Source organism: Heterocephalus glaber, unplaced genomic scaffold (assembly GCF_053883595.1).
Source record: "Heterocephalus glaber isolate CG9 unplaced genomic scaffold, H.glaber_assembly_v1.0 deba00001778, whole genome shotgun sequence".
Lineage (NCBI taxonomy): Eukaryota > Metazoa > Chordata > Mammalia > Rodentia > Bathyergidae > Heterocephalus > Heterocephalus glaber.
Genome location: NW_028258465.1, coordinates 4,171,983 through 4,196,609, shown reverse-complemented (window position 1 = coordinate 4,196,609; position 24,627 = coordinate 4,171,983). Strand labels below are relative to the sequence as shown.

Below are 24,627 nucleotides of genomic sequence, written 5' to 3'. Positions count from 1 at the left end.
GTTCTGGGAGTAAGATTTATGTCTTATAGCATCCCATCATAGAGTCATTTTCTACTAGTTATGATTTAAAATTTCCTTCCCTAGGAGAAGTGAAATATTCCAGCACTTACATTTCAGAGCGTGAGTAATGTCACTTAGCACTTTATGATGACCTTTGGATGTCTGGAAGTTACTGTTGATGCTTAATGTAGAAGGAGTAATTCACCGAGAGTATTGACTTTTAAAAGTCTTTTGTTCTTTCAAGGTGGTTTCCGGAAGTGCAGAATATTTATTACCAAGGTAATAAAAAAAAGCAATTGCCAACCAGTGACAACAGTGCCAAATTGGAATCTTTTTTCAACTGTGCTGCTACACTCATGACTTTACAGCTCCAGGACCTTGCTTTAGTCTCTATGCAAGATTTCACGGACCTCATTGCACAACCACTAGTGAGTATGGGCCGTCACACCAGGACATGCTCACTGCCCGGCTAGAGTCAGTCCTTTCAGAGAGGAAAATGATAAACTGCCTTTAGCACTGAGCGAGCAGAAGGTACATCTTTAGACCTGTCGTACTTCAGCTGGTAAAGACGGTTAATGTCAACTTGCATACTTAGGGTATATGATTGTTACCATGTTAGGCGACGGTTAGGGGAAAGAAGCAGAAATTCCCACAACTGGGCCATTTCGATCCTGAAGGCTGGGGAGAATCCCACGAGTAGTGCTTTTCCCTCTGGAAAAGTGCCCGGGTAGTTACAGTGTGAATGGGGCCTTGGGACCAGGATGTCTTTCTCTTGGGCTTATTCTCCCATGCTTCCGAAGCCCACTGCTATGCATATTGTCCTGATTTTGAGATCTGAGCCCCGTATTAGCCTGGAGGCCCGGCAGGTACAAGTCTGGCTGTGGTCCGTCTTGCTGCTCTCGGTAGAGCTCCTGGCTTAACTGGAGGGCGTGAGAGTAGTGTGGGATAGATATGCAATATCTATGTACACAGTTATAGCCGTGACTATGCCGTTACCTTTGGTAATAGATGTGCACATTTCTGTCTTTTTGTAGGACTCAGTCAGAGCTTTTGAACACCCAGGTTTCATCATGAGGCTGATTCTCGATAATGACACCATTAAGTTTGAACCCGAGTTTGAGGAATATATAGATATCCTTGTCAATGTTTATGATGTCATGATTAAGGTTGTCAGCTTTGTGCCGAGAGCTGAGACAAAATTGTATTCCAAGTGGGTAAGTAAAAGGGCCTTCTTCTCACATGGGTTTGCCCAGTGACACTCACTTCAAGAAACTTCTGGAAGGTACAGATGGGTGTCCTCTGCTTGCCAGAATATGAATCGGCTGGGAATATCCACTTAGAAGAAATCTTTGTTTAAAAAAAAAAATGCCATTTTCCCATTAGCTTCTCTTGAAAAACCCGTGACCTCTCCTGGGCTTGTGCCAGACTTTTCAAACTTGCCGAGGGTCAGGATCCAAGCTGCAGGGGGTTTGGGGCCGCTGAGGGTGTCCTCCTCAGGGCTCAGGTGCTTGGCTGTAGCCCTCTCTCGAGGTTCAGCCCTGCATCGTACTTTTCCAGCCCTGAAAACTTGTCCTGTGGCTGGTACCCACCTCATCACCTTACCTTTCTCTGTTAAACAGCGAGTCCCTGTCTCTGTCCTTTCAACTCATAGATCCCGCCAAGCCATCTAAATCATCACGTGAATGGGTCTAAAGCTTCCTTAACTTTCAAGGTTTTGAGTTTTGTAATGTCAGTCAGGAGCTTTCTTCTTCCTGTTATATATTTTTAAGTAGTTGATAGTTACTAGTGTGTAAAGGTTTAAATAGTAATAGAGCTACCACCTGTGTAGCTAGAATCCAGCTTGGGGAAGAAAGCTCTCCCGTTACCCTTCCTGTTTACATTCCTGTCCTGCCTTCTAGCAAAACAATCATCATACTGAATCTTGACATTATTATTCTTAATTTTTAAAAAATTGACTTACTATCTTTATATTCCTAAGCTATTTCTATATAGTTTTTCCATATCTTTGTAAAAGTGGAGTAATCTTATATGTAATTTGAGACTTCCTTGTGTCATGTAACATTCTGATTATAAAAGTATGCATTTTGAATATATTAGCCTCTTCGTTGAGCTCCTAATTGTTATTTTCTTATTTCCAGGAATTCTATTAAGTTCTTTTTCAAATAGGTGTGATCACTTTAGATGATGTTGACTCCTGATCCTGGAGATTTATTTCTCTGGCTATTTTTCTTTATTAATTATGGGATTACAATATGTGATTAAACAATATGGTCAATATTTAAATGAAAGAAAATTTATTACAGTAAAGGACACATTGCCTTTAATCTCCTCAAAATATTCCCTTCTCTTTGAACACATTTCTCCCATCGTTCTTGCACTTGTGAATGTCTTTAGTTGGGCTGTCTCGGCTGCCTTGATGTCTTGAATGGATCCAAGACATTTCCCTTTCACGGTCATTTGGACTTCGGGGAAGAGCTGGAAGTCTCGGGGTGCCAGATCCGGTGAATCATAAGGAACTTCCTGTCAGCTGGACGGCACGTGGTGGCAGCATTCCCTGTATTTTGATCACACCTTGTAAAGACAGTCACCAAAGCACACTTCCGGTGCTGCCCCGCCAAGTGGTGAGGAGGATGGGATGAGCCTGTTTGAAGTGAGGAGGAGGATTTTGAGAGGGATCGGTGGCAGTGTGTCTTTTACTCTAATACATTTTAAAAATTTAAACGCTGTGTATTTCGAGCCCCCTCTTACGTAGGTAAGAGCCTCCTTATCAGCAGTCTTTGGGGCTGTGGTGTGTTGTTTCCTGTGGAATTGGCATCCTCTTGATGAGCGCATGGGATTCCTGCAGCCTGAGGGCATCTTGGACCAAGCCCCTTTTTTAATGATTTTGTGGACAACAGTGGCAGTGCCAACACTCTTAAATCTGAGAATCAGCCATGGGTACGAGTTGTTAAAGCCATTGTTCTCTTCTTTACTAAGAGGCAAGGCAGAGCAGTTCATTTTCCTTGCTCCTCTCCCCTCGAGGGCCCTTTCTTACTATTTGCAGACTTGCCTCCTCGGGCCTTTCATTTCCTGTGTCCACTTCCTGTGTTCCTGGCTGCGCGAGGGTTGGATGAAGTCCTCCTGGGACCTCAGGCTGTGGCATTGTCCCCTGCAGCTGGCTGGAGGGACCAGAGGCCCAGCGAGGTCCCCCTCATGCTGCAGCCTCTCTCGGTTCCTTCCCTCCGCCTCTTCCCTTAGCCATCCCCATCGTACTTAGCTTCCTGGTTGTGAATTGTGAAATGTAAAGTTAGCCCTTTTCATCACAGCTGTGTTTGGAACTCGTTTTCTGAGTGTCTGTTCTTCCTGTCGCCATGATTAGAAGTTTCCAGAAACTTACTGCCTGCTTTGTTCTGGGTGTAATTCCAGCTCAGCTGTGGCCTTCTTTTCTATCTTAATATCCTGCCTTTTCCTGAAAAGGATTTGAGGTAGCTAGCGAAGCAGACAAATATAAAAAGTTAACAAGTATTACCAAGCTCTACGTGGAGAAAAGTAGCGGTGATCGTTACGCAAGTGAACACAGTTGCTGTGGTTCTGTGATTCTGAGATGGCTCTGAGCTTCCCGGCCCCTAAGTGAAGAGGGTATCATGACACGTCTGAAGGAGGATTGCAATGTAGACTTCTCAGTGGGGAATGTTTTTCCTGGCATCACATGCTGAGAAGTAGACCTTCCCAGGCCGTGGACGTGACCTTGAAGCTCTGTGCCCCCCAACTAATAGGAGGTGATCGGGCTTCACATCAAAATTGCAACTTCTAGGATGGTTCTCAAGTCCTCATATCTAATTCTGTTTAGAAAGGGAGATCTATAGACTTTACAAATTGGACAAATTAATACAGTTAAGACACATTCTATAATGAGTATTAATGAGCTTCACAAAGCCCGGGAATTTTGCATTGCATGCAGTGCATGTGTGGATGGCGTTATCCCAGAGTTTCTACTTTAGAAAAGATGAGAGGGAGCATCTCACTCGGTCTTATTTCCCCGAGGCCTGTAGCTCCGAGCTGAGTTCCTGTCCCGCCCACTAGGGGGCGCGGCCGGCTAATGCCCGGTAGCGGAGCAGCCCACCCAGTTCTCGAAGAATCCAACGCTGTGGGTTATCCGCTGGACATGACTGTGGGTTATCCTCTAGACGTGACTGCATAAAATCCGGCCTTCCAGATGACTGATTTGGTCATTGTCCTCTTAAAAACGGCAGATGTTTGCATCCTTCACATTGTCCTCTGGCTCATTCTTGGCCTGTTTCTCTAGTTGTGATAGCACAACACAGCTTTATTGCTGTGTTTGCCACACACAGCAGTCAGCTCATCTGGGGAAGCGCACGTACGTCCTGCATCCTGATCATCTTTACCCCCTTTCCCACAGCTCCCCTCCCCATCTCTGCAGAAAACAAACTTTGCAGCTAAGGTTTTTAGTCTGCTCTAGGTGTTGCTCACAGAACCAAGGATTGAGGGTTAATGAATGAATCGGCCATCTTTCTGTGTTCTAGATAGATTTCTCCTCTGTTCTGATGAAAAAGCTCTATGATTAAAAAATATGATGTTATGGCCTGGTGTAGTGGTGCAGCTTGTAATTCTAGCACTTGGGAGGCTGAGGCAGGTAGATTGCTAGGCATTAGAGGCCAGCCTGAGCTACATGGTGAGTTCAAGGCCAGCCTGAGTGACATAGTGAGTAGTAACAGAACAAAACATGACAGTATGACACAAAACTAATGTATTTTGTTTTAATAACATGCAGTTTAAGTACAACTTTAAATAGGTAACATATAATTGCAGAAATAAAATGTGTATTTTGCTATTTATATTCTAAATCTTCTCTTTTTTTTGGTACCGGGGATCGATCTCCAGTCCTTGAGCTTGTGAGGCAGGCGGCGAAGCCACTGAGCTAAATCCCCGGCCCCTCTAAATCTTACTTTGTGTACATCTTCAGGTGACTGTTCTTTTATCCATAGTGAAAAACTCGGTAGCTTAAAGAAGACAAAAAATTATATGACACCACATTTTAAAACACTGCGTTGATTAGATTGAATATCTGCATATAGATTGGAGATTGGGAAATAAAAGACCTTGTACATTAAAAAAGACAATGTCATCGTAAGATTGGCATTGTTACAAAGATAAATGCCGTGGTTGCTTCAGCTTCAAGTATTTAAAAAGCTTGCGCTGTTTTCTCCCCTTTCTTCAGGAGAGTAAGTCTAAGCCAGCCACCTTGAAGCCCGTAATTCTGGATGAAGTCGTCGCTGCTCACAAAGCCACCATCAGGGAGGTGGTTGAGAGGGAGCGTGTAGCCCCCACCGAGCACCTCCGACTCTATGACAGATACGATTCTTTAATTTCCAAAAAAGCTGAGCAAGATACGGACGTGTTCCTTGAGGAAAACCACCATTATGAGAGAGTAATAGAGGAAATCCGTAAATATCAAAAACTAACAGAGGAAATACAGAACACATCTAGAAAGGTAAATGGCCGGTTTTACACACCTGCCGCCTGTGTCCACTGGTCGTTTCTCTGTGTTGTCAGCCTGCAGCTTTAGGACGCACAGCGAAGGAGGCAGGGCATTGCTATGGACAGGAGCGTGTGTGCTGAGCCCAAGGCAGGTGCCTAGCACTGCAGTCACACCTGGGTGTGGGACAGATTGTGTCAGGGGATGGTGAGGACAGACATGATTTTTGTGTCATGAAGCTGAGACTAATTCCACAGAGCTGATTTGAAGGTACTTTATGTAATTCCAGGAATCTGATTATTTTCTTCTCATCATGTCTATAAATCTTTTGGAAAGTTTAGTAATTACATCAAAATATGCTTGCTTCTATGTAGTAGTATGCTAATAATAATTTAAAATTTTTTCCCTTTGTCCTAACATTTCTCAGATTTTCTATTGTGATCACATATTACTTTTTGTACAGAGCAAATATAACATTTGAACCCCACCATGTGTATTTAACAATACCTCAATTTCCTGAGGTTTAAAAATTTTATTATTGTTCTGAAATAGAATTAGGAGACAAGAAAACAAATTTCAAGGGGATTTATATGGAAGATAAAAACTAAACAAAGAAACTCAGCTTTGTTAGGTCACACATGCAAAATTCAATGTTAGGAAAATGACAAAATGTCCTTTCTTTTTATTTCTTTTCATGTTTATTAAACATTTACTATGTTGCAGAGTGTTCGCCTGGGAATGTTTGAGATGCACTGTGAAGAGTTAATCAGAGCTCTGGTGAAACGAGCAGACGCTGTTTGTGGGAGATTGATAGCTAAGATGTACAGAGACCACCAGGAAGTAAACACAAGGTATTTATGTGAGCTTTTCATTGCTTAGGAAGGAATATTAAGGGAAGTGAATTGTCAATTGATGAAAGCAATGGCTAGAGCCGTGACCTAAGTGATCCAAAAGAAATGATTACGCCACATTTCCTTCTGCTTGGCTTCTGTTGTCATGTTGTGATACGATTATTAATTTTGCCTCTCACCACACATGTGCCTTCCTAATTGTAGGAACGCAAGTTCTGCTAAGTTGTGTTTGCGTTTCTTTTGCGTAAGTCAGGGGACATTATCTAGCTTCAGATTTTTTAATTCGTGTAACCAGTGTACAAAGTGGGTTTTCAAAGTGGATTTCCACAGTAGTTGTCGTGAGTCCTAAGGATTCTCAAAGTTGGAATTTCACCTGACTGTAACTACTCTTCAAGGTCATGACTACCTCTTTTTTTTTTTTTTTGTACTGGCGATCGAACTTGGGTCCTTGCATTTGCGCAGCAGGTGGAGAAACCACTGAGCTAAATCCCCGGCCCGATGACTACCTCTTATCTAAGTGCAAACTCGTTTGTTGGCTAAGCTGGGTACTTTTAGGAAAGCTGAGTATATTAAGGAAGCATACTGAACAATAATGTGTAAAGCTGAATATCTGTTTATTTAGGGTACGAAATATAACTGGTGTCGTTAATTTCCCAGCAACTGGTGTGGCTGTTTCTCTGGGGATGTCTTTTCTATCAGTTATGGGGAAATGCTAGAAACAATCAGCACATTTTTATTATGATGATATCAGAGAAAGAAATATAGGCGGAAGCTTTGTTTTACAACCCTGTGTTAGACATAGGCTCAGGCTTGGAATATGAATAAAACCGCTGAAGGAACTTACAGTGCAGACAGGGAAATAAAATACAAACAATAAATTATGACTGGGTGAGGTGAGCTCTGCACTGCGCTGTCGAGGCAGGGAGCGGGGAGGCTTGAGTGATTCCTTCAGGGCCGAGGCTACTAGGAAGGGGATGTGAGCTACAAGGTGCAGGATGACGGGCAGATGGAGCTCTGAGACAAGCGCCCTCCCTGCCTGCCCAGGGCCCAATCTCCGTCTGTGTCGCTTTCACAGACACTGGGGAAGAGCGGCCACAGGGAGGACCCTGAGGTACCCAGGGCAAGAAAACTGGACCCAGCGGCTTGACTATACCAGAATCTTATTTTTAGCCTAAAGCACCTTTTCCTCTAAAGTCCTGGAGAATAGTGAAAGTGTCTTTCATTAGAGCTTTTCATGCTGGGTGAAATATTGATTTCACAGGAGAGCTTCTTTCCTTGCCTCCTGATGCCCTCTGTCCTGGTCACTTTCTTACTGCCGAGAGGAGATACCCAGGAAAGTGTCACGGGGGCCCGTGGTCTGCAGAGGTCTGGGTCACAGCTGTTTGCATCCCAGGCAGGCGGCGTGGCAGAAGGGCAGAGGCAGGTCAGGCAGGAATCGGAGTGGTGAGAGGGGTGTGGGCAGGCGGGAGCTGCCCCAGGCCGGATCCACAGCCGGATCCCCCTCACAGCAGACCTGCTCTGAGCCCCGAGGTACAGGTACGCTCCTGTGAGCGCGGAGGCCTGGGGATGCTGGATAGCAACCTCTGACTGGGGCCATTGTCCCCTCCCCCGTTTTTCCTCAAGTATTTGAGACTCACTGATGTGCAGAGGCCCCTCCGGGACTGTCCCAGGAGCCCTGCCTCTTCCCCGGGTCCCAGCACCTGTCCCGGAGCCTGTGGTGGCCACATTCTCAGGGGCAGGGGTCTGTCGTGTCCGCGAGCTCCTCCTGTCCCTGTCCCCTCTCCCTGTGGGCCGGAAGCCGCCCTTCCTGCCTCCACCTCCCCGAGTTGAGCCTCCCCTCCCTGCCGACTTGTGTCTGAGGGTGGAGACGTTCAACCTCTTCCGCCTCCCAGCCCAGCCCTCTCCTGCACCTTCCTGCCAGTCTTTGTGAAGTGTCTGGACTTCCTTAGCTCCTACTACTAGTTTTTTCTCCCTTGACCCAAAGAAATTTCGTGACTTATGTTGGCCCCAACCCAAATCAGTGAGAAGCATCTGCATATTACCAGAGGTTCCTGAGCACACGGCTTCAACGCTTCTCTCCCTTCATTTGTGTGCAGCTAAGACCCTGTCCAGAGTCTTCAGGATCCTGCCTTCCACACTGGATTGCAGCCCTCCGGACCGTTCTTCCACCTCATTCATCTCTGCACCCTGTCCCTTACTACTGTAGTTGCAGGTGTAATAGATGCTCATTCCATTTGCACTGAATGAATAACTAAAGGAACATAGACTTGCCCTTAATCCGTTCGATGAGATGTAGATAAATTATAACCCTACTCTTCTCATGCATTGGAGCATCTAAATGGTAAACAGGAATACACTTTGGGGTGAAATTTAACCATGCATCTTTTAACATCGATTTTGCCTGGCCTTTTAGGCTACGTGAAGAATTTGAGAAGATAGCTGAAAAGGCTCTCAGCACCCCTCTGAATACAGCAGAACTAATGGAAATGAAGGTATTGTCTACGAACTCTGTGACTGTGTGTGTATCAATTCATTATCGCCGCTCTGAAAGCGAAGACAGAAGCTAAAAATCATGACTTTTTGAAGGCATTGTTCCTGGGCCTGCAGTTGGCCCTTTGGACTGGATTCCCCTGGGCCACTCTGTCTCAGTGGGGTGCTCTGCAGGGTCCCTCACTGAGCTGAGTGGGGACAGCTGGCTCTCAGGCGGGCTGACTGGCGGAACTGGCTCAGCAGTTTGCCTTCAATACACCTGTCTCTCAGATCCCAGCAGGCCGCCCTGGGCACTTTCTCATGGCGCAGTAGAGACATATGCAAAGGCTCAGCGAGGTCTGGGCTTGCATCACATTAGCTGACATCTCACTGGCCTGAGGAAGCGGCGTGGAGGGACACACCGGGCGCGGATAGAGGAGAGGTGAGGTGTTGGAGCAGCTAACGCAATTGTCCACCAGGACTGTTGTGAGAGAACTATAATCAGTGTCACCATCTGACAGGCAGGCGTAGGTCGGGCTGTCCAGGGTGACATTTTTAATCCACAGTACTTAATCTTTTTCTTTTTTTTTTTTTTTCGCTTATATTCTTTTATTGGTACATTTTAGGTATACAATATGTTTACATTTATCATTGGGTGCTTGTACCTGTGCATGATGCATCTTGGTTCTTATTTTTTCCCCATTCCCTGTGTGCCCTTCACCCCCTCCACCCTTCCCTATTTACAAAGACTTTGTTTCCATTTTTTCCTTTTCTTATATTTTTTCCTTTCCCTTCTTTCCTTTCCCCTGCCCCTCCCACTTCCCCTACCCCTTTGGACTTTTTCTTCCTATTTCAAATTATCAATTATTCATTTTAATCATTTTAATCCTTATTTACACTTTCAGTTTCTCACACCAGAGAAATTAACAGTACTTAATCTTTAACCAGTACTTTATTTTGTTTTCCATAAGAGCTATATTTATTATGTATTAGCATTTTCTATGTAGTTTGCTGAGATATATTATGCTTCGAGCATAGAATTTATGGCAAAATATTGTCTCACTTTGGTTGTTTTTCATGTTACTTCTGTGTTTGAAGTCTACCGAATGACAAATAAAATCATGCAAAACAACAAGTTAATCACCATTTCATTTTTATTCTTTTCATTTTTATAGGATTAAGCTTTCATACAATTTTTTTTCATTTTCTAGTATTCCAAAAATTCAAAATAAAGCCCTATTAGTTTTAGATTTTAAAATATTTAAGTGAACCCCCAAAACCCATAAAATTATTCAAAACTTTGAATAGGCAGGAAATTGTAAAAGGAGATCAAATAATTATGTATGCTCATTCTATATTCACTTAAACCGAAGTTTGTTAAAATCGTTAGAACCAGTTTTGAAGTAGACCTTGAAAGAGTTTTGTTTTTTTTAAAGTATTTGGGCTTGGATTGGGGGTTTTAGCTTTTCGTGTGTGTGTGTGTGTGTGTGTGTGTGTGTGTGTGTAAGGGATAGAGGTCCATATATATTCATTTTGAAATGTTTTCATATTTTATATTAATTATCATAGGCCACAATGAAATTCTTTGGTTTCGGATGATTATAAGTGTAGTTAATTCTTAAACTGTGAGTTTATCTTCATTAAAGGAAAACTCCTTTGGAAAAATGATTGCTAGCTATGAAGAGTGTCATTTGTTTGCCCTTAGAGCCATCGCTGGAAGTAATTAGGAATTGGGGCTTATTTGCTGTGAATTTCTCTTGTACATAATAATCTTTAACAAAATTAACAAATGGGATTCATTTGGTAGTTTTAAAATATTTCTATATCATAAAAAAGTTTATTACCACAAGAGCTGGCAACTTTAATTAATACAGAAGTTAATCATTTATCATAAGTGGGGGGAAATAAAAATCCAATTGCCTACAATGAAAGTGGATTAAATTAAAATGCATAGGGTATACATTTCCAGGGAGACATCTGTTGCTTGTGAAAATCACTATGGCTCATACCCTCTTTGCTTGGATTTGCATCATGAAAACACTTGCCATATTGGTGGAATATTTCTAGACAGTTTTGCTTTTTAATTGTAAAGGTGACAATTTAAACAATATAGAATTGTGCAAATCATAGAAGTTCCTCCTTTTCCATAATTTCTTTAGCATAATCATTCTTTATACTTTGCTGTGAATTCTTCTCTTTCTCAACTTATTCTTCTATATGTTTGCAGGGATGTAAGATATAAAACACAATAAACAGAGATGAGGGGAGATTAAAGAACTTTTTAAAAAAAGAGCTTTGAAATTTTTTATTTAAAAAAGTTAGCGTTGTTACTTTTTTTTTTTTTTTGGTACTGGGGATCCAACTTGGGTCCTTGCACTTGCGCAACAGGTGGCGAAACCACTGAGCTCAATCCCCGGCCCCTAGAGTTGTTACTTCACAGACAGAAGCTCGGTTACAAGATAGAGAAGGTGAACATAGGTGATGACAAGTAATTGCCATTTTTCTCATTTTTTCATGGGTAGCTGTTTTCTTTGGGGATTTGCATCATTAAAATTTATATAAATTTAATGTTTGAGAAAAGAGCTTTGAGAGAATATACACAACTATTGATTGTGTATATTTATCTTCTTTCTGTCCATTCTAGACTCTCCTTACTTTCTGAAATCTCTACCAACTGATCAAGTTGGGTTTCTTCTCCCTTTTCTTTTTTCTTTTTCCTGTGCAAGCAAAGCGTGTCAGTCTGTGTGGATAGTTTCAGACCCCTTTCTTCCTTCGTGGCCTTGTGCTGCTGACTGGTGTGCAGCAGGCCCCAGTCTCTCAGCTCCAGTCTCCTGCCCTCCTGCCTTCCTGCCCTGCTGGAGCCCTGCCGGCTGCTTGGATCCCCAGGGCCCGCATGCCCCGGGCCGGTCCGCTGTGAACCCCCACTTTGCAGATCCCTCCCCTTGCCTGCTCTTCCTTCCTCCTTCACTGCACACCCCACAGTCTCTGCTGCACCTCAGATCTTCATTCCGAGCTGCAAGCCAGTACTGTCCTTCTGGCACTTGTCCTGCTGAGAGCCTGCAGTTTTACTGACTCTCCCTGTAGCTAGAGCACAGGCCCCTTAGGGCAAACCTCTGTTTTTAACCTATTTCTTGTCACTCTGCATTTCCTCTGGCATAGTGTCGGACACTTGGGGCCCCAGAATGTAGTGCTGGAAGAATAAATGAAATCATCAGAGGACTGCTGCTTCTTACCTTCCAGGAACTGCAGCATCCCCCACAGTTTTCCATTGCTTTCTATGTACTGTGAAGTATTTCTAAGATTTTTCTCCTGCCGTTTTAGTGTGGAGTCTGGGAGAGGAGGAGTAAAGTGTGCTGCAGCCCCTTGTCCTGAGCCCAAAGCCTCTCTTTCTAGTGAAGCCATGCATATTTATGCCCTGTACTTCTGCGGGTGATTTTTTGGCATGGGCTGCTCATGAAAATGCCACCTCTAACCTCTGCTTCCCCCTCAGGCTTACATTCAGAAAGTGGAGGCCACCGATATGATTGAACTGGGACAGAGATTAGTGGATTCCAAAAACTGCCTCGCCTTCCTCATTGAGTGCACCAACTTCTCTCCTGCTGACATCAGGCTAAACAATAGTGTTTTCCAGTGGCACAGAAGAATGGGAGAAATTTTTGAAGAACACAGGAAAATCATTAAAGAGAAAACAGAACAATATCAAGATGGTCTTAAGGTAGGCATAATGGGTACAGATTTTAAATGATTTTTCACTTTCTGAAAATATTTAAGTTTTAACTTTTTACATAGCATGGCCAACTCCTTTATTTCATGGGCCATATATTGTAGCATTCTCCTACTATAAATCTTAGAAGAGGATAGTACGCATAAACTGTGATCTTTTACAATGCTGATTAAGAAGTGAGTGAGTAGTATATTGATCTATGTGGAGTCATTTCTTCTTTTTTTCAAGGTAATAGGGAGAAAACTTTGGAAAATAATGCCCACAAGTGACTATTAATAAAAACAATATTTATCTTATATAGTTTATGGTACTAATTTCAGGGTTTTTTTTGTTTTTGTTTTTGTTTTTTGGCACCGGGGATCGAACTCTGGACCTTGTGCTTGTGAGGCAGGCAGTGTCAGGGTTTTTGATACTAGTGAAACATCATTGTTTGCTCGGTGGAATGCTCCTTCATGCCTCACAGTCACTCTGACTCTCTGAAACACTGTGCCCAAAGCTAACTTCCTTGTTCTGTCTGGTCTCCATATAAGACAGTTTGTGGCGTGCCTCTGTCTGACAGCCTCGCCTCCTTCCTGTCTGCACTCCTAACCTGTGGCAGCCCCCTGCTGCCCCTCCTCTCTGCTCTCCCCGCCCTTCTCCTGGCGAACTTGCCTCCCTGGCACACCCTAGGACTCTGCTCAGCATCTCCCGTGCTTTTGTGGCACTTAGGGTGCCCACAGGGGACCGATGGTGGGATCATGATATTCCTGTTTTCAGCTGTGCCTCCTTTCAGATGGTCGGGTCCTGCAGAGCAAGGTTGTCTCATCTGTATTTTTTCTCCATTCACATCCACTCACCAGCACTGTGACTGACACTCAGTGTCTTAGTCCACTTTGTGCTTCTATAACAGAATCCCTGCAACTTGACAATTCTCAAAGAATGGAAATGTATTTCTTACACTTCTGAAGGCTGGGAAATCTCAGTCTGAGAGGTCTGCACTGTTATTGCTGTATCATTCCATGTCAGAAGGCAGAAGGACAGCGATCAGGAACACAAACTCATGAGAAAGAGGGAGTGACAGCGAGGGGCAGCGGAGGGAGGAAGAGGAAGATGAGCCTCCCCTTTTGGGAAACTGAATGAGTGGCTTAATATTTTCAGCCTCATTTTACAGATGAAGAAACTAAGATTCCCAGGAACTAAGAGACTTGATCCAGGCCAGCCCGCCGAGATGTGCTTTGATCACATGCCCAGCTCTCTTCCTGCCATCCTGCAGAAAGTACGGTTAATTCATGGAGTACATTTTCTGGAGATAATTCGTACACTCAAAAAGTCTTTTATTTTAAACTATGGGCTATATTTCTGTTTTACATTTAAGGCATTTCAAAAACATTTTAAGTATGTGGGAAAATATTACGCAGAGTAAAGGTTAGATGTTTATGTGATAGTATAACAGACCCCTACCAGACGGCATAGCTAGGTGTCCCAGAATTATCTATACTTTATTGTAAAGCATATTATTTCAAAACATGTCACGTAATGTGGGTACATTCTTCCTCTTGTTTTCCTTCCCCCAAAGGACCACAGCAATAAATTTGCCAGGTAATTAAAGAAAAGAGGACCGAAATCAACCTAGATAATCTATAAAATAGAAAAATCTATTTTTGAATAACCCCAATTTGACTTTTGATATTTAATTCTTAGCTATTTTCAGAAGTATTTATTTTTATTTATTTATGTTTGTTTTGTGTTTTATACTGGGGATCAAACTCAGGACCTTGCTGCTTGCAAGGCAGGCGGCGGCCCTGAGCTATATCCCTGGCCTAGAGCTATTTAATTGGTGATAGCTTACCAATGACAACTTCCTAATAAGAATTTCTCAGTAAACACCTATTTTACATTGGAGCATAAACTCTTAAGCTTTAAAATCTAGATTTATTTACCTTATACATTCCATGACAAGAGCTCATGGGACCAAAAAACAACCAACTTGGAATATCATGTTTGAGAGTTGCTCTCGGAACCGTTGTCTGACAATTGGAGAAATTCAGTTTTTTCCAATTGTCTATGAAAATGGAACAGATACTTCTACAGCCTTCAAACAAAGCAAACCAAACTCTTCTCTTAGTCCCATATTAGCTATGGATTTTAAAAGTACTAAATCCTTTGTTAGCATGAATTCTTCAACATACTGAAGAAAACTATTGTCTAACTCGTTCTCATCCAGTGTGTCTGTGAGAACTTCATGTGTAGATAGCACCGAGGAAGCCTTTCAGTCTCCGAATTTAAGGAATCTCCATGCATTAATTTAAACTTAACAGTTCTACACGTTTTTTAGATCGCAAACACCTTCCAGGTCAGCTGTATTTGTTCTGCTGGTGACAAAATGCAGTCATGAGGCTGATAATCCTTAACGAATATTTCAATTTTCCCTTGATGCCTAGGGATTTTAACTTTTCATGGTATTAACAACAGATGCTGTTCTCCTTAGCTGCGGTGCGAGCGGTTTGTGGAGGAGCTGGAGAGCTACGCCAAGCAGGCCGAGGAGTTCTGTGGCTTCGGGGACCTGCAGGATGTACAGCGCTACCTGAAGAAGGCCCAGGCGCTGAACGCCAAGCTGGACGCGGCTGCAGACAAGGTGTGCTGAGCATGTGCTTGGGAGGATAAGTCAGCTCGCAGGAGAACATGGACTTTGACCTGGGCCTTCGCCTTTCAGAGACAGCTTGAAGCAAAACCAGTGTGATGCATTTAATTAGAGCATGCCAGAAACGACCCCAATAGACCCCAGAGACATACTTCAGCTGGAGCAGTGTGGCTGTTTCCCATCTGTACTGGGGCAACTCGGGGCCTTGCTCTCTACCTTCAATATACAGGTGTATCTGGGTCTCAGTTTTTATTGTGCATCTCTAAATCACTGCATCATGATTCTGCCCTGATAGTTGGGACCATGGTTTTAAACAGTGACCGGGAATCCTATGGCTGGTTATTCATAGAAACCTGCTTATTTCAGCTGTGTTTTTAAATCGGGCTCAGTATTTCCTCTCCTCAGCCACTATGTTCCCAGCCCTGCTGTTTCAGAAATCAGCTTTCTCATTAGGAGAAGCCAAAAGAGGGAAAGCTTGCCCTTTTGCCATACAGAGTGCCTGCAAGTTTTCATTGCATTTTTCATAAAAGGAGAAATATGAAAATGTACTATAGTGAGACGCCCTACATTTTTCTTACATTGAAAGGTTTTGATATCTGGCCAGATAATTGAACAGTTTATAATAATCACAAATATGTCAGCACACACTGAGAAAATAGGAATAAACTGTTTTTTTTAAACTAAGGCCATTGAAATTTTAAACAACTTGTGTATAACTAATATATCTAACTCTCACTCTCCAGTGCTGCAGATTTCTCCCGTGAACAACCCCCGTCCTCACATACCTCACACTGGAACTGAGAGGAAATCACTGCTTTCTTTGCCTCCTCTCTTCCTGCTCGTCTTCAAGACCAAATGCTGGTCACAGGTTCTCTACAGGAGGCCCTGGGACTGGACTGCACTGCTTCAGCCCCGACCCCTGTGCGAGTGGCAGCTCTTAGATGTACACACACACGTACACACGTGTGCACACACCCATATATGCACACACTCTTCGTTTTATATTAACCAGTTACTGCCGCTGTTAGCATCCCTGCTGTTGTTTTAGATCACTGAACAGTTGCTATTTAAATCTACACCTCTCTGTACCCTGCCCCTGAGTTGGATTGCTCACTCTTAGGAACTGGACTTTACAATATAACTCTTTTTTCTATTTTCCAGTGTCTAACACAGTACTGTGTATATTCAAAGTACTCAGATCTCTTTCATAAATGAAGCTAGATTTGCACTATTTGTATAGGGCAAAAATTTCCTTATAAATACAAATTTCTATGACTATTTTAATTAATGTGACCAAACATTGTTCACGGATAATTGTAATAAAAAAGAAATAGGGGAAAATTCAGCTTTTTAAAAAAAGAAGTAAATCCGGTCATTGTGACAGTATGGATGAACCTGGAAGATATGTTAAGTGAAATAAGCTGACCCAGAAAGGCAAGCTTGACCTGCTCTTGTTCGTACACGGGATCTAAAAACATCCAAGCCCTCGGAGGAGAAAGTAGCCTGGTGGCTATGGGGGCCAGAAGGCAGGCAGCGAGTGGGAGGCTGCTAGTCCAGGGATGAGCAAACTCCATTAGATAGAAGCAGAACCATAGCGCCTTGGTTCACGCACTTAATTCTTTCCAACATTCTGTTCGCAAACTGGATTGGACGAGAATTGAATCAAATTTCCCCGTAAGGTCAACATTGAACCTAACCATTGAATTTGATTTGGTTTTCATACAATTCGGTTTGCGACCAGAATTGAGGAAAGAATTAAGTTTGTGAAGCGAGGTGCCACTGTAAGTCTGTGAGATTTGTTGTACAACGCAGTGATGGTAGTTAATAATAGCATATTGTGTACCTGAGCATTGCTAAGAGAGTGGGGTTTCAGGCATTCTAACTACAGAAAAAGTATGTGAGGTAAGGCATGTGCTAATTAGCTTGGTATCCCCATTCCAGAATGTATGCGTATTTCAAAGTACTACACTGTACACCATAAATATATAATTTTTGTCAATTTTAAAAAAACAGGAAACATTACTGCTCAATTTTTCTAGATTTATTAAAGTTTAATTTTAGAGTTGCCTGAGGGTTTTCTGATTCACACTGAAATAGATATTCTTAAAACTTAATTTTCAATTTCTCACTCAAAACAATACATTTAATACCCATCTTTTCAGATCCAGCAATTTAATGCCGAAGAGGAGGCGTTTGGCTGGCTGCCATCAATATATCCTCAACGTAAAAAAATCCAAGATTGTTTGAACCCGTATCTCCGTCTCTACGAAACTACGGTCGAATTCAGCAACAAATACAAAGCATGGATGGAAGGGCCTTATCAGAAGGTGAATCCAGACCAGGTAGAGGCAGATGTCGGGAATTATTGGAGAGGACTCTACAAGCTGGAGAAGACCTTCCTGGATTCTCCAAACGCTTTGGCAATGACTAAGAAAGTCAGAGCCAAGGTGGAAGACTTCAAGCAGTACCTGCCCCTTGTGCAGGTGATCTGCAATCCCGGCCTGCGGCCCAGGCACTGGGAAGCCATGTCCGCCATCGTTGGCTACCCGCTGCAGCCAGCTGAGGACTCCACGCTCTTCTCCTTTGTAGACCTGAACCTGGAGCGGTATCTCGACCACTTTGAGGTGATCAGCGAGTCAGCCAGCAAAGAATCTTCTCTGGAGAAGGCCATGGAGAAGATGATCACAGAATGGGATGTGATGGAATTTGTCATTCTTCCTTACAGAGAGAGCAGGACATACATTTTGTCGGCAGTTGATGAAATTCAGATGCTGTTGGATGACCACATCATCAAAACACAGACCATGCGGGGATTTGCTTTCATTAAGCCTTATGAAAAACAAATAAGGTGAGGTGATCCAATAGTGCTTATCTTGCGTTACAGGTGATTGAATGTGAAGTTCTTCTGAGAACTGATTCTGCGCCTCACATTTACTGTTTGAAGTGGTCCCCTGTCAGAAACAGTAACCGTCGTCGCTTTCGAGAGAGTACACATCCTTTACTACCTCATAACATGGCAGTGAACAGCCAGCCCAGATATCCCTTCTTATTCATAAGATCTGATTTCATTTTTAGGTGCTCAAAAATAATTTCATATCTGTGAATATAGGTTAAAGAATATAGAAATTCTAAAACTAGAGCTAGAATTGTTATTTTCCATATAGTAGCCACCAGAGACGTTCCCTGAATAACTTGTAATCTCTACTCGTGTGCATGGAAGGTGGCTAAAAGTGCCAGAGAATGAAACTGTCATTTTAACCTGCACTCTTAAGCAGATGTTTATATTAAATTTTTACCCTGTCCGTCAGTGTTTTCAGTTTTGGTAGTAAGCGGTTTGTATTTTACTTTAAAAAGCAGACGTCCCAACCAGACAACTGTGCGCTCCTCGGGGTGAGTTTGCACAGGACAGGGAGAGCTGAGTGCACAGCTGTCTCCGCCTTTGGTTGTAAGGCGCTGCACCGATGCTGAGGGGAGCCAGCCATGCTCTGAGTCCGGTTGCCCTGCCTCCTGCCCAAGGGTGACAGCGTGCACATCAGCAGAAAATAGTTAAAGTGGTTTTCTAGGCGCTTCTTTATAGTGTTAGGGACTGTGCCTAGTGGGAAATTTCCTGCATGGGACAGGGATTAGAGACATAGAGAAAAGCACCAAAGAAAGCAGAGGCACTCACTCACGTCTCTTGTGCAGAAAAGCTTAATGAATTCATTGGCAAACACTGAAAAAACAACATTTTTAAAAGGCATTTGAGAATGCTGGGTAACTTGGAGAACTATTTATAGTTTTTTGCTTTTAAAGATCTAAAATATCAGATCACCACTTATAAATAAGTCATGTGTTACTATTCAATACCTCTTGAGGGTGTCATCAGCATGGAGAAAGTACAAATAGAGACTCAAGAACTATGCTTGTAAAATAATTAGCTTATGGAGTAATTATAATGTTTATTATTAAACAAATAAGTCATTATTTGTTCTCCATGTTTAGAAATGAACTCATAACCTACTGTACTGTTAAATATGCTTCCTTCTCATGAACACCACGCTAATATATTTAGGAGTATGTTGCATCCTGTAAGTTGAAATATTTTATCCTGAAAATAAAGCTTCTTACGTGCCCGAATTAATAGGGAAGAAAAAGAATGTTAAAGGAAACGAGTGAGTCTCGGATGTAACACATTTCCTCGGAAGTTCAGAGGACCTGTGACTGGGATCATTTACTGTTCCCAGAATCTAACTTCTCAGAGTGGAACTGGGCACCAGGAAGGTGCACTGTGCTGATGTACATGCACAGCAGCCTGTGCAGCTAGCTGTCTTCATCTTCGTGTGTGTGTGTGTGTGTGTGTGCGCGCGCGCGTGCGCGCACGCGCGCACTGTACATGCTGATGTTGTAGAAATAGACTTTGCTGAGCTGTTAGTGGTTCCTGGGAGGTCATGCAGGTGGAGACTGCAGTAGCCAGCGGGCACCAGGTGGGCTTTGTCCTCTGGCAGTGGCCCCGCCGCTGACCTCTGCCCTGTGTCCCCGCAGGGAGTGGGAGGACCGGCTGCTGCTGCTGCAGGAGATCCTGGACGAGTGGCTGAAAGTGCAGGCCACGTGGCTGTACCTGGAGCCCATCTTCACCTCCCCCGACATCATGTCACAGATGCCCGAGGAGGGCCGGCGCTTCACGGCGGTGGACAAGACGTGGCGGGACGTGATGAAGAGCGTCCTGCAGGTGAGCAGTGCCGCACGTGGTCCCTGAGCTCAGGTGACCCGACTTGGGTTTTCAACCATCCGTGTGTGCCGTTACTGTTTCCGGCAAGCCGCTGTCTCTCTCCCGCAGGCAGGCGCCTTTCAGCTATGATTTTAGAATTCCAGGAGCAAGGTCAGGAAAAGCAAAACTGGATATTTTGTCCTGCTCAGTCTTGAGATGCAGCTTGGATGTGTTATTTAAAGGCTGTGGTTCTGGCTGGGGCACTCACCCACCCGTGCTCTGGTGGAAATGTCAGCAGCTTTCTGTGGAAGGGACCCCCAAAAACCAATCTCAGAAAGAAAGGGAGTGCAGGTGAATTGCAGAGGGGCCAATAAGTGCGAACAGAATACACTAAAGAAATAAAACCACAGATTCTGTGGAAGGAGGCTGATCATTTAAGCTAAGGGGGAATTTAATAAAAAACAATAAAACTGAGAACACTATGCTTTTGTCCAATTCAGAAGGCATTTATTTACCACCTCTGAAGTGTGGTTTGAGCAATATAAGATTAAAACAGGAACAACTTATTATATCTTAAATAAATGTAAACTCCTTTATGGATATTTTGATCAAATACAATACCCTAAGATTGTTGCAGAAATCTCGGAAAGAAATACAGAGACACAGAATTCGGATAAAATAATAAAATTTCTTCTCGCGAGTGAACGGGGACTCCAGAAACCAGTCTGGTCCGTATCCGCGACCCCTTTGTTCAGCATTTCCATTTTCATATCCTTTTTAGCGCTTTTCTCATCCCTAGTGGTCTTTGATGTGTAAATACAATTCCAGTTCCTATTTACAAGTCACATACACAAGATAGGCCATATACATTGTAAATTCACCCTGGCATGGTAACTTTGTTAGGTTAATGAAGTTACCCATTAGAGTCAGATAATCCTCACCTTAAACAAGGAGTTATAGGAAAAGCAAATCTTTAAAGAACACATTACTAATTTTGCTTCTACAACTACCTTAATATTCAATCTATTAAGTTATCTAAAACTTTTCTGTATCAAGATAGGATGAGTACCATCTTAAAACTTTTAAGATTTGAAATAGAAATATGCATATTTATTATTTAAACTTTGAAAGTTGTGAGTATAATCCCAAATACTGTCACTTTATTGATTTGATGGGAAAGTATTCAGAAAGATGAACATAGGGTTATTTTCTTTAGTAGGTAGGTTTACCTCATTTTATATACTAATGCTAAAAACAACTCTGTATGAAACTTTTCTAAAATTTTTATAAATTAATATAAACTTTTAAAAATTAATCTCTAATTTATTCCTTTTTTTCCTTTTTTGGTACCGGGGATCAAACTCCGGTCCTTGCGCTTGCGCAGCAGGTGACAAAACCCCTGAGCTAAATCCCTGGCCCATTTATTCCATATTTTAAGGAACTGTTAGTGAGTCACTTTGTAGCACTTTAATCATAGCTAATTAATTTATTTATAAATTCAGTGTTCCTACCCACAGTGTGGGAAAAAATCTTCACCTGCTCTTCCTCAGAGAAAGGTCTACTATCTCGAATCTATAAAGAACTTAAAAAGATCAGACCTCCCAAATTTAAAGACCCAATCCAAAAATGGGCATCTGAAATGAACAGACATTTCTCAGACAAAGAAGTAGAAATAGCAAATAAATACATGAAAAAATGTTCAACATCACTGGTTATTCGAGAGATGCAAATGAAAACAACGCTGAGATTCCACTTCACTCCAGAAAGAATGGCTGCTATCATGAAATCAACCAATAACAAATGCTAGCGGGGCTGTGGGGAAAGAGAAACCCTGCTCCACTGCTGGTGGGAGTGTAGACTGGTGCAACCACTGTGGAAATCAGTATGGAGATACCTCAAAGAACTAGGGCTAGAGGTCTCATTTGACCCAGGTATTGCCCTGCTGGGTATCTTCCCAAAAGAATTAAAAGAATCATACCACAGTGATATATATGTACCCATGTTCATAGCAGCACAATTTGTAATAGCTAAAACTTGTAAGCAGCCCAAATGCCCATCAACTGGAGACTGAAAATGTGGAGGTTTTTTATAAAATGGAGTACTACTCATCCATAAAAAATGAGAAATTAGAGACATTTTTAGCTAAATGGATGCACATTGAGGTGATACTCTTAAGTGAAATAAATAGGACACACATGTGTAAATACCAAATAGTTTCTCTGGTGTAAGAAACTGAAAGTGTAAATAAGGACTAAATGTATAATAGGTAATGTGAAATAGGAAGAAAAGGGGCAAAGGGGAAGGAAGTGGGAAGGCTAGGGGAAAGGATAGAAGGGAATGGGATTAATATGAGAAAATGGAAAACTAGGAACAAAATCTTTGTAAATAGGGAGGGCTGGAGGGGTTGAAGGGAGGGCTGGGCAAGGGTGAAAAATAAGAACCAAGAGAGATTATACAAAGGTGCAAATTTCCAATGGTGAATGTCATTATATTGTATACCTAAAATGTATCAATGATTAGAATGAATAATCGATAATGCAAAATAGGAAGAAAAGGCCCAAAGGGGTAGGGATAGTGGGAGGGGCAGGGGAAAGGAAAGAAGGAAAAGGAAAATGCTGAGAAATGGAAAAAATGGAAATAAAGTCTTTGTAAATAGGGAAGGGTGGAGGGCGTGAAGGGAGGGCTAGGAATGGGGAAAAAATAAGAACCAAGATGCATTATGTAAAGGTACAATTCCCATTGAGAAATGTAATTGTGTTGTATACCTACAATGTACCAATAAAAGAATTTAATAAAGTGAAAAAAAAGAAAAAATAAAATAAATAAATAAATTCAGTGTTCCACCCATTTACCTTACCACAGTGTAGTACCCTTATAATATGCACACATTTCATTTGGAAAGGGTTTAGTAGAATTTCCTTTCATCTCAGAAACAAAAGGTAGATACTTGTATTCTTCTAGTTAGTATCATTTTTATATTAAAACACTCTATTTTTAATATGTGCTCAAAATAGCCTTTTAAGATGCCACAACGCTGAGGAATTTTATAGGTATTTCAATGCCTAGAAAGGGCAGCCATCCTGGAACTAGTAAATAAAGAGGGCATATTTTTGATCCTGTAAACTGCTGAATTAAAAATCAACCAATAAACAAAAGAATAATTCTTTTCCTTATTTCCAAGTAAGCAGGGTTTGTTTTGTGTCTCTGGTGACACTTACTTTTGTTGTAGGTCACCACTGCCCTCCTGAACTGCCTTGTGTTTTCTTTTGCAATATGTTGCATTCGGGCAGCATTATCCCTACCCTCCAGAGCTCTGTATTTTCTCAGGAAGTCTAATGAGGTGAGCTGTGTGGCAGAGGCCAAAAGATTAATTGCTTGCTACAAAAGGTTATCACTTTCATTGGAAGACATTCCTCCTTAAGTGGTGTATGTTGCCAAGAAAAAAGCCTCAGAGGTTAAAAGCAGAATGTAATTTCTGGGGTTAATATAACTAGTTGATTGAGATGTCTTAGTCCTTTGGGGTATAAACATGAAATAACTTTTATGCTTTGGTCCCATGTTCCCTCTCCTAGGAAAGGAAAGCCCCTTTCCTACTGGAAGAAGCTCCCTTCTTGACCTCGAGGTGTCTCTTTTGGTTCTCAGGATGGTTTGGAAGACTTAGCTGTAGCTGTCTCACAGCCTCAAGCTTCAGCTCCCCTGTGAGCTCCCCCGCCAGTGGAGGTGACCCCACGGCTACCATGTTGGGACCATCTGGGGTGGCTGTCCTTTCTGTGTGGGTCACCTAGGCTTGGGACAAGGACAGATGGAAAAAGGAGGGAAAGGGGAGGCTCAGGCAGGAAGAGGGAGGAGGAGTGGGGAAAGGAGAGGCAGTGGCTTCGGAGCGGGCTGCTCTGCCGTCGGCCTCTGGGCTCTCACAGTGCTATCTAGCTGCTCTACCATTTTGCTTGGTTTTGCTTTTCATGCACCGCATGTGGCGATCTGCTTTTCTTTTCTTTTTAAAAACGCATTAAATTGGGCCAGGGATTTAGCTCAGTGGTTCCACCGCCTGCTTTGCAAGCACAAGGACCCGAGTTCAATCCCCGCTACCAAAAAAAAAATGTACTACATTAATTTTAACTGGTACATAAAAACATAAAATTGTGTTACTGGGCTACCACGTGACGTGTCAATGCATGGATCCACTGTGTAGTGTTTAATCGGGCAAACTGCATCTACCTACTCCAAGCCTTGCAATTTTTATGGTAAAAATTTTCAAAATCCCTTTCTGCCAGCCCTTTGAAATACACAGTACATTGTCATCTGTGGTGACCCCGCTGTACAGTAGCAGGCCAGGACTACTAGCTCTTATCTGACTGCCACTTGGTACGGTCAGTCCTTGCAGATGGCTGAATAATAATCCATGGCATATGTGCACCTCATTTTCTTTGTTCATCTGGTGGTGAACACTCCGGGCTTTCTGTTTTCTGGCTGTTGAGAGTAGCATCCGGTGCCCGTGGAATGTCTCTGCCATGAATCTCGTGTCCTTGGGCATCTACCCAGCAGTGGGATTGGTGAGTTAGGAGGTGGTTCTGTTTTAATTTTTTGAGGAACCTCCATACTGTTTTCCACCATGGCTGTACTGATTCCCATTCCCAGTAACAGTGTAATTATTCTAACCAGTGAATCTTATACCTGCTTGTTTTTTCTGCTTACTCAGTTCTCGCCCAGTTTGCAGATACCTCTTTGGCATTTCTTGTAGGCCTGGCTTGATCTCTCTCAGCTTGTGTTTATCTAGGAGTGTCTTTCTCCCTTCTTCTTTGC

At 42.6% G+C, this 24,627-nt stretch overlaps 1 protein-coding gene across 7 annotated transcripts in view; it reads left to right on the top strand.

Annotated features, from left to right (window-relative positions):
* The window catches only part of Dnah7 (dynein axonemal heavy chain 7), a 249,764-nt gene that overhangs the window by 43,081 nt on the left and 182,056 nt on the right, over nt 1–24,627 (top strand). For 6 of the 7 annotated variants that reach the window (XM_021247724.2, XM_087202647.1, XM_004868947.4 and 3 more), the window contains 9 exons: nt 245–428; nt 1,035–1,214; nt 5,219–5,491; nt 6,200–6,327; nt 8,741–8,819; nt 12,287–12,511; nt 14,988–15,134; nt 17,303–17,988; nt 19,662–19,848. In XM_021247724.2, the coding sequence (XP_021103383.2) occupies nt 245–428; nt 1,035–1,214; nt 5,219–5,491; nt 6,200–6,327; nt 8,741–8,819; nt 12,287–12,511; nt 14,988–15,134; nt 17,303–17,988; nt 19,662–19,848 (2,089 nt within the window). The other variant, XM_087202648.1, reaches the window with a different exon arrangement.